The sequence below is a fragment of the Solanum lycopersicum genome, chromosome 8 (genome assembly GCF_036512215.1).
Source record: "Solanum lycopersicum chromosome 8, SLM_r2.1".
NCBI lineage: Eukaryota > Viridiplantae > Streptophyta > Magnoliopsida > Solanales > Solanaceae > Solanum > Solanum lycopersicum.
In genome coordinates, this window is record NC_090807.1 from 51,407,936 (window position 1) to 51,418,477 (window position 10,542).

The following is a 10,542-nucleotide window of genomic DNA, read 5'->3' on the forward strand; positions in this document are numbered from 1 at the left end:
TAAGCTCAAGATTTACAACATTTTCTAATACAAAACAAATAAAGAGTCAAGTAATTAAAGGGGAAAACAAAAGAATCAAACAAATTTGTAATTCCAACTAATTAAAGTAAAGAAATGACAAGAGAGGGCTCAATTATATTATTGAAAACTAATAAATCACACAAATATTTACAATTATACGACATCACAAAATTTCAAGTACATATATAAATTACATCCTTTAAAGATTCACCATTCAGTAATAGTAGTGATCGACGTTTAGATATTCTTTAGTATATATAATCATTCCACGTGTTACGGTTAATTTATTTACTTTGATTATAAGCTCTTTTGCAAAATTTAAATAATGAACTTTTATTTGGAAAATTCAAAATTTTGAAATTATAATTTGAAACTGAAGTTAAAATTCTTATATAAATTTCATAAACAAACATTAATTTCAAACTAAAACCTTGAAATTGAGATCTCAAATTCCAATGGTCAAACGTCAAGTCACCAACTTTATTTGTACTAAAGTTTAAAGTTTATAAAAGAAATAAGGAAAATAGCACAAATGAGAAACAATCCATATTATATTTGTTAGCTTAGATTTGATTGTTTCTAGCTTTGGTATTTGTATGAGTCTTAGATAATATAATCTAAGATTCTTGTGTTTTTTTTCCTTTGCTTTTTCTATCCTTAAAAGGATATCACTTTTCTTTTTTATACAACTCAAATATTTTATTTTTATTTATTAGGTGTTGTTGGGGGTGGCCTGGCCCTTTTTATCTTTTTGTGGGAAATAGAGAGATGCTTTGACTGATAATATGTCGTGTTAGTTGCTAATTATATCCCAAGACTCCAACGTCAAAATTAATCATAAAGTTCCTCTTTCTTATTGTAGAAGGGCAAGATATTGATTTGAGTTAAATAAAGGATCAAATAATAGACACCTATATTATTTTATTTAATTTAAAGTTTGTATCTAAATTATTAAAAATGTAAGTTTTCTATCTGAACTATCAGTCAATAGTTAGTGAAATACATTTAGATGTTGACTAACTATATCAAATGTTTGTCTAAAACGTGCATCTATAGATAAAATTTCCATTCACCTAATATAAATAACTACTCTATTTATTGAGACATTAATTTCTTTTAATGTATTTTTATTTGACTTCTTTTAAAAATCATAAACTCTCCCTTTTAAGTAGGGCACGTCACAACAGAGACGAGACTATACCTAAGAATTAGGTGGAGAAGAAGATGATTTGAATGGCACAGTTGGAATAAATTAATTAATATGGTGATAGTCTTAAACCTTAAACCTTAGCTTTAATCCGACATTTATTTATTAAAATTTTTCCACGATAGAATTATAACTATTTTTTCACCTGACAGAATTTTAATTTGAACAACAGCGAGAGTGTATATGCATCATCATAAATTAATTAAGGTGCAGTTTGTTAACAATTGAGTCATAGTTCAACTAAAAAACTTATACTTTCAATGGTGTAATACTTTAAAAAATTGATATAATTTAAATGCGTCTTTTATCCTTTTTTTTTTATCTCTTTTAATTTTTAGTTCTTGAATTTCATAGTGATCAGTTGATTTTTGTGAAAGAAAAAAAAAAGAGTGGAAAAGAAAAATCTACAATCACTTTTTTATGATATTATTCTTTCCCCCCCTTTTTTGTGTGACTATTGTTCAAGATTCTCCAATAATGTAACATTATCGTTATCCTCACAAGCAATGATATTTAGTCATGAGTCATATCACGAAAGTGCCAACATATTCAAGCTGATTACCTAATTTTACAATGATGATATATTCTTAGAAAAGATATGACCTTAATTAAGCTAATTAATGATAGCTACACTTGATTGTAGCATTTAAAAGAAGGCAAAAAAAAAAAATAGTAATCAAACTTTGCCTAATGATCAAAAGCTGTACTAGTAGTTTAGGTCATTCTTTCTTCTTCGTTTTTTCCTTCTCTCAATGATATGTATTTTGAATGATCATGATAACGTAACATAACATTATAATAAAAGAGACTCTTAGTGGTATTTTTTTAAGTGACAAAATAAAAAATATTTAGTACTAATTGAGTTGATGTCATTATATTCAAAATTATTAGAATATTTATTTGTGTTTATATACAAAGTTAGCTCATTACAGATTCTCCATATTTATTATTATCGCAAAATATAATATAACGATAATTATATTGTTATCGCTAAACTCTTTATTTGTTATGGTGTCCGAATATAACTTGTGATACTTAAAAAAATAAATCACACATGACTAGAAACGTATCTTTCTTCTTTCATTGTCGATTTTTGATGCAATCGCTTTTATTAAGTCCAAATAAGTGATGAAAAGTTGTACACTGGGTAAGAATTTCAAATATTTGTGTTGAATTTGAGATTTTTAAAAAGAGTTACGTTAATAAATAAGTGAGTTATTGATTCGCTTAAATGTTACGTGGTCTGGCTTAAAAAGGGTTTGAACAAAAATGATTTTGTTAAACTGCTCAAATCTAATAAATTGAACGAATTATGAATTTATGAGCTGATTTTGCCACCAATTAAATATAAAACATATATAAGTGATAAGAGAGGGTTATTCGGATAATAACACCTCCCACCTCTAATTCTAAGATTGTAAATTTGCATTATCAGGGAGAAAGATTAAAAAACTAAGCTAATAATTCTGAGAAATTAAAGAAGATGGAAAAATCCAACTTTGTAGCTTATACCATGCAAGACTCAAGAATATATATCAGCTGGCTTCTTTTCCTCCACTAAACAAATAAGAGTACTAGGACCATTAGTATGTACAATATCAGTATACACTATACACATACATTATCCTGAATGCACAAAATTTAGTAAATTAGGTAGTTTCACAATTAAAATTTTTTATGTGATATCTATTCACACCCTTTAATGATTGGAAAATGCTAAATCCTCTATATCTTTGTTTTGACCCTCTCTTCATGAAGGCTCAACCCCACACCAAAAGAGGCAAAATCTAGTGAAGGGAAAAACAACTACACTAAATTGTTGTTTGTCTTCCTTGATTGAAGATGAACTTGTTGTACATAACAACAAACAAGTTTTTCTAAGCTAATGGATACTAAAACTAGCTAGTTGTGGACATAGTTTAATTTGTCAATAACTTAGTTGATTTTCAGGCTAGAAATAGAGTATTCTTCAATTATATAGTTGGGAGATTATAAAAAGGTTCATGTGATATATATGGTCCACAAAAGTTCTCTTTACAACTGGGCTACTCAAAATCCTTTTCGCTTTGGCTGGAGCTAGCTAAATATAAAGAAATCAGTTAGATTTTTATTTGATTTTAAAGAAAATTGTGGGAGACAACCAAAACATATTTTAAGGACCCAATAGTGTTGGGTCATTTTTAAATAAAAAGAAGAAGAAAAAAAAACTTGCTCTTCTTTTTAGCTATCTATCTATCTATCTATCTATCTATATATATATATATATATATATATATTATAATGTCTATTTATCTCACCCAACCCAACTCCATTATCTCATTTCTCTGTTTAATTAAGTAATCATCCCAAAAATTACTCAATTAATCAGAGCCCCGAAAATGTTAGCTTGTTTAGTTGAACGATTGGTAGCGGACAACGACACTGATTCGATACCTGATCCTGAAAAAAGTGTTGACATACATGGTGTTTTGAAAGACTTGAATATTGAAGGAAGCATTGATTATGGAGTTACGGCGATAAGTTTAGGCAGTACAGATTTCGGCGGCTTATATTCAGAGAAGCCTTTAGCCGTTATACGTCCAGCCGGAGCCGATGACGTTGTGCGGGTGATTAGGCGAGCGTTAGAGTCACCAACATTAACTGTAGCGGCGAGAGGCAACGGTCATTCCATTAACGGCCAAGCTATGGCCCACCATGGACTGGTAATCGATATGAAATCAATGGCTGATAATAACAGAATCGACGTAAATGTCAATTTCATGTACGTCGATGTTGGTGGTGGAGCATTATGGAGTGATGTATTGAAACATTGCGTTTTGAAATACGGCTTGGCTCCTAAATCGTGGACGGATTATCTTGATTTAACCGTCGGAGGTACTCTGTCTAATGCCGGCGTTAGTGGTCAAACTTTCCGATTTGGGCCCCAAACGTCAACTGTAACGGAATTGGAAGTTGTTACCGGAACCGGAGAAAAAATCGTCTCTTCAAATTCTCAAAATTCTCAACTATTCTTCTCTGTTCTTGGTGGACTTGGTCAGTTTGGTATCATTACTAGAGCTCGGGTTTTGCTTCAACCCGCCCCAGATATGGTTAGTACTATCATTTTTAAAAAAAATTAATTTTATCAATAATTTTTATGATTCTTTGTTTTATTTTGTGTATTAGGTGAGATGGGTAAGAGTGGTATATAGTGAATTTCACGAATTCAGTAGTGATGCTGAGTTATTGATAACAAACCCAGAATCTTTTGATTATGTGGAAGGATTTGTATTCGTGAATAGTGATGACCCGGTAAATGGATGGTTATCAGTGCCATTAGATTCAAATCAAACATTTGACCCGACCCATTTACCCAAGAAAATTGGTCCGCTTTTGTATTGTCTTGAAGTGGCGTTGCATTATAACAAGCATGAAGATCCCTTCATTGTAAATATGGTAAATCTGTCTCCCTCCCTCTTTTTACTTTTGCTTTGTGGATGGGAAGAAAAGGAAAAGTGGCAATGTTTTATTAGCTCCCATATTACTCCCTCTCTTTAAAAAAAAAAGTTGATCTAATTTAATATGGAATAAAATTTAAAATAAAAATATTTTAATTTTATAATTCTAATTTAAATTTATATTAAATGTATTAAAATATTTTTTAATTTTATAATAAAATTAAAATATTTAAAAAAAATCATATTTTTAGATAAATTAAAAATAAATAAAGTTATCCTTTTTTTAACGAGAATATAAAAATTTATAACTTTAGAATAAATAATAAAACTAGAATTAGTATTAACCTAGGTGGGTGGGGTGGGGGGCCCTAACCATGAATCAAGAATTGGGCCCCAGAAAGAGGGGAACATGAGATAAATCTAACACAGTGAAAAGGTCTAAAAGAGTATTTCGTTCCACAATTATATTCCCTAGAACAAATTCTACTTTATTTAATTGTATTTTAATAAGTAATCAAAGACACAAAAACAAAAGAATTAATGATAGAAATCACACGTCTGCGGAAAAGCGGCGGAAGTTGGGCTGAGGGGCCAGTTAGTTATATTAACACATTTTGATTTGATACAGAGTTTATTTAAAAAAAATTATAATTTAAAATATTTATGTAATTTCAAAATGAATGTTTTAAATTTTAAAAATAAAAAAATTAAATTGTATAAAAGGAGAGAGACGGAGTAATAGTTTGTATTTTTCTGACGGCAGCTTATTTGAAATTGCCTACACAATTGGGGTTTTATTACGAAATTAACACCCTACTTTTGACTGTCTCGTTTGTTTGTAATCGTTGATGACAAAACTCATAAAGCCTGAAGTTAAAACAGTAAATCTCCATTAGTTATTTGTCTTTTTTCTAATATTTGCTAATTAGAATTAGATTTTTATGTTCTGCGGTCCCCTAGTTAATCTCCAAATAGGATGTCATTGTGTATATAATTTCTTAATTTACTTTGCACATTTAATACTAACAAATGTTTTTCTTTCTTTTTTTATGATAGATGATTGAGAAATTGCTAGGCAAATTGAGATATTTGAAGCATTTTAGATACGAAATCGACTTGACTTATATGAATTTCTTATCACGAGTTGATCATGTAGAAGAAGCGGCTAGAGGTAGTGGTATATGGTCTACACCTCATCCATGGCTTAACATGTTTGTTTCCAAGAAAGATATTGATGCATTCAATCGAATTGTGTTTCAAAATATCTTAAGAAATGGTATCAATGGCCCTATATTAACCTATCCTCTCCTGCGTAGCAAGTAAGTATATTTTTAAATTTTTGCTCTTTGTGTTCTAAAATTTAAATGATTGTTTAAAAAATGTCAACTTTTAATTAACCCTAAAATCGGATAACTTGTTTGTTTATTACTAAATCTATTGTCCATCATCGATTACCCATATTTCTTTTGCTAAGAAAATCAGACTACTTGTTTTTTTAAAAAAAAAATAAAAAAAATTGACACGACAAATTTCATTGGCTTTGCAAGAGCCACGTGGATGTCTAATGGACTCAGCTAGTGACGTGTTCTGGGACCACAAAGATAGGCATCACATATGGCAACCTCATGTCGTCGTGGAACAGTGGTGACATGTCATGTTTCGATATAAATATAATTTTTTTTTATATCTATTTGATTTGGAGTGATTTTTGATTTAGTTATGTTATTTTAATTTTAAAGATAAATCCAAACAGGCTTTAATTATTTTGGTGGCAAGCGTAGAATATGTTTTTTTTTTTAATAATAGTGATACAATTACTTTTCTCTTTTTTCCTCTCCCAATTAAGGGCCAAAATCTTGTTTGTTTCTTTTCTCATATGAAGTTTTGGTATTCAATTATTTCAATGATATATTTTTTTTGGTTGAAATTAGGTGGGATAATCGATGGTCAGTGGCGTTACCAAAAAATGAAATATTTTATTTAGTGGCTTTGCTAAGGTTTAGCCATGCACATCCAACAGAGTCAGAAATAAATCAAATGGTGGCACAAAATGAGGAGATTGTACAAACTTGTATCAAGAATGGATTTGATTTTAAAATGTATCTACCTCATTACAACTCCACAGTTGAATGGAAAAGGCACTTTGGGGATCAATGGGGAAGATTTGTCAACAGAAAGAGGCAGTTTGATCCAAAGTATGTCCTTGCACCTGGCCAAAAAATATTTACTAGAAATCACCAATTCTAATAAATATATACTATTAATAATTACTTGTAGGATAGGTCAAGTTTTACATTTTACAAAATTTGGAATTGAAGTTAAAATTCTTGTGTAAATTTCAACAACGGACCTTGATTTTAAACTAAAAATTTGAAATTGAGATTCAAAAACATATGGTCAAATGCCACCAACTTTTGTTTGTACTAAAGTTTATAAAAGAAATTAGGAATATACACAGTAATGAGAAACTGTCCACATTATATTATTAGCTTAGATTTGATGATTTCGAGCTTTCGTATTTGTATGAGTCTACGTAATATATAGTTTAGACTGTGAATTTTCTACTTGAACTATCATCTAATAATTAACAAAACATATCTAGACGTTGAATAAACTATATATTTGTCCAAAACTGTTTGCGTTTGTACATAAAATTTTCCTCCTCCTGGAAAATATAACGACTCTATTTGTTAACACATTATTTTTTTTAGTATATTTGTATTTGACTTCTTCAAAATTCTAAACTCTCCCCTTTCAAGGCAGTGATATCAATGACAAATCTAAGAAAGTGAAGAAGAAAATGATGGATATCACAATTGAAATAAATCAATTTATATGATAATAGTTTAACCTTTTAACATATAAACTAATATTAAGTTATTCAAATTTACCATGGTGGAATCATTTCCGGTGTAGTGTCATGTAACAAAAATTTTAAACAAAAGGCAGAGTATACATACATAATTGGAAATTAGTCAAGACGTGTTTTGCTAACTATAAGTGATATTTCATGTAAGAAATTTACACTTTTGATAATTCAGATATGAAACTCAAAAAATTAGGATAATTTCAATGTGTTTTATTTTGACGTGTGACTTTTTAATTTTGAGTTCATGATTTTCAAAGTGATAGAATTGATTTTTGGGAAAGAAAAAAAAGAGTGGAAAAGAAAATCTACACTAACTTTTTTGATGATATACTATCTTTCAAGATTCTCCAATAATGATGAATACGTACATCAATGATATTTAGTCATGAGTCATATCATGAAAGTGCCAACATATTCAAGCTAATTACGTAATTTTACAAATGATTTAATGATGCTATATATATTCTTACAAAAGATGTGATCTTAATTAGGCAAATTAATCATAGCTCCACTTGGCTGTATCATTTAGAATAAGGAAAAACAGGATGTGTTAATAAATGATTGGATTATTGACCTGTTTAAATATTACTTTGACTAGAGACTATTGAATTAAAATGAGTTAAAAGTCTATTCATAATTCAATACATTCAATTCTTCTTTTAAGTTTTAAATTCAAGAACTCTGATTTTTCTTAATAATTTGTTTGAGTACTGAATACAATTTTTTACCATATGACTATATAACATATAGTCATAATGAGCTCATAGGTCAGTTCGATTGTGGAATAGGTTGAACTAAATGGGTTCAAATTAATCAAATAAATAAGTTATTGATATGTGGAGAATGAATTAAAATTTTATAGACTGATATTGCCATTACTAACATAAGGCATATATATAGGTGACAACTGACAAGAGAAGATTAATCGAATAAAATATCTTGTACTTTTAATTTTAAGATCACTAGTTCCAATTATCAAGAGACGAAAAGATTATTTTTTTTTAGAAAAAAATAAGGTAATCATTAAAAGGAATTAAAGAACATGGGAAAAATCTAACTGTAGCTTAAAGCATGCAAAACTCAAGAATATATATCAGCTGGCTTCTTTTCCTCCACTAAACAAATAAGAGTACTAGGACCATTAGTATGCACACTATCACTATACACATACATTATTTTGAGTGAATCTAATTAAGTGTACATAAATGCAAATATCCCAAAACATAGTAAATTAGATACTTTCCCAATTAAGTATTTTATGTGATATCTATTCTTACCCTTTAATGATTGAAAAATGCTAAATCCTCCGTGTGAACACCTAATTTTTTACCAAAATATAAAGAGTCAAACACCAATTTTTTTTAAAAAGATTATATTTAAAATAAATAAAAAATAAATAAATTGTGTAAATTACTTTAATGATAAAAATTATGAATTTATGGTATTTGTTTTAAATCTTCAACTTTTAATAAATTTAAAAATAATGGTAGAAGAAGAAGAAAAAGGGGAGTCCTAAATATTCAAATTACCTTCCCCTTATCCTAATTATTCACAACTTCCTAACCTATTTTACTAAAAAATCTGATCCTATTTATTTTTTTTAATTTTTTTATTTTTTTTCTTTCTTCTCTCTCTTTGACGTTAATTTCTTTTTTTTTTTATATTTTTTAATTTTCTATTATTATTTATTTATTTTATATCCATCCTTATCTCAACCCCAATTCGCTCAACAATATTTCAAATAAAATCCTAATCCAGCTCTATTAGGTTCCTTTGAATTAGCACCAAACTCTCAGCCAAAAAGATTATAAAAAGACGTTCAGTTGAGAAGAAAAGAAGATATAGAAAAATACACAGAATACACAGATACACAAATACACAGATATAGAGATATATAGAGAAAAACAGAAATACGGAGAGAAATATATAGAGCAAACACAAAGAGAAGAAAGTGAGTCATTCTTTTGAGAATTAGGTCAGAGTTAGAGTTTTTTTGTCGTGGTTCCAAATTCGTGGCTCAAATCAATAGATCATAGAAGTTAGTTTTCGTGATATCCATCTTCGCAGCGAGGTAATTCTAAACTCTCGCATTATTTAAATGTAATATTGTATGAAGATTTGAATCTAACAATATGAAGTTCTTTAAATAGTATGTTATTATTATATAATATCAATCCGTAATGCATGTGTTATGATTTTTTTTATTTTTTTTCTAGTGTTAATCTGCTAACAAAAATAATATAAAATAAAAAATGTATTATACATTATTTTATTTTTTGCATTATTATTAGTGTCTGTTATTTTTTTTTGATGCAATTTATATTAAAATTTATTTTGTGATATTTAATAGAAAATATTTTTTTCTGGAGCCTAGTTTTTCACTTAAAAAAAACAAACAAATAAATTTATAAACTTGTTAGATTAGGATATATAAATAATTGGTAAATTTTTTTTATCTAAGTAGAATTGTAATTTCATCTAGAGATTCATGATAAAATAATGATAATTACTATTAATAATTATAATATTTTTTTTTTGAGAAATTGTATAAAGAGAACAAAAGAGTAAAAAATAAAAAAATAAAAACAAAAAAGCCTAAAACATAAAAGAAAAAAAACAATGAATAAAAAAAATAACAGAATTTGAAAAAAAAAATAGAAACAGAAAATAAAAATAAAAAGAGGAAAGGAGAATGAAAAATAAAAAATAAAAAAATAAAACTAATAAAATAAAAAGTAGAAACTAAAAAAAAAATACGTAAAATAAAAAAGAAGTAACAAAAACCACAAGAATAAAAAAAAAAGAAGAAAAGAACGTAAAAGAAAAAGAGTAACAAAAATTATTTTAAAAAAAAAGAGAAGAAGACAAATTTAAAATAAAAAAAAAATAAAACAGAAAGTTAATAAAAAATAAAATAAAAGAAATAACAGAAACTTTTATATATATAAAAAGAAACAGAAAGTAATAAAAGAAAAAAAAAAGCGTGAAAATCAAAAGAAAAAAAAAGA

At 27.7% G+C, this 10,542-nt stretch overlaps 1 protein-coding gene across 3 annotated transcripts; it reads left to right on the forward strand.

Annotated features, from left to right (window-relative positions):
* Positions 1-3,270: 3,270 nt before the first annotated feature.
* Positions 3,271-7,150, forward strand: CKX1 (cytokinin oxidase/dehydrogenase-like). Of its 3 annotated transcripts, none has more exons than XM_010326655.4 (4): positions 3,271-4,317; positions 4,394-4,663; positions 5,722-5,984; positions 6,213-7,150. In XM_010326655.4, exons 1-4 carry the CDS (start codon positions 3,607-3,609, stop codon positions 6,241-6,243), a joined length of 1,275 nt encoding a protein of 424 aa, XP_010324957.1. In that variant the 5' UTR covers positions 3,271-3,606; the 3' UTR covers positions 6,244-7,150. The 3 variants fall into 3 exon arrangements, with proteins under 3 accessions (XP_010324957.1, XP_010324956.1, NP_001266216.1); NM_001279287.1 differs by having other exon boundaries at positions 3,607-4,317; positions 6,597-6,912; XM_010326654.4 differs by lacking the exon at positions 4,394-4,663 and having other exon boundaries at positions 3,344-4,317; positions 6,597-7,150.
* The last annotated feature ends 3,392 nt before the right edge of the window (positions 7,151-10,542 follow it).

Coding starts and splice junctions, on each gene's coding strand:
- CKX1 (NM_001279287.1), top strand. CDS start 3,607: ATGTTAGCTTGTTTAGTTGAACGATTGGTAGCGGACAACGACACTGAT. Junction 4,664..5,721: donor ATCCCTTCATTGTAAATATG/GTAAATCTGTCT, acceptor TTTTTATGATAG/ATGATTGAGAAATTGCTAGG. Junction 5,985..6,596: donor TATCCTCTCCTGCGTAGCAA/GTAAGTATATTT, acceptor GGTTGAAATTAG/GTGGGATAATCGATGGTCAG.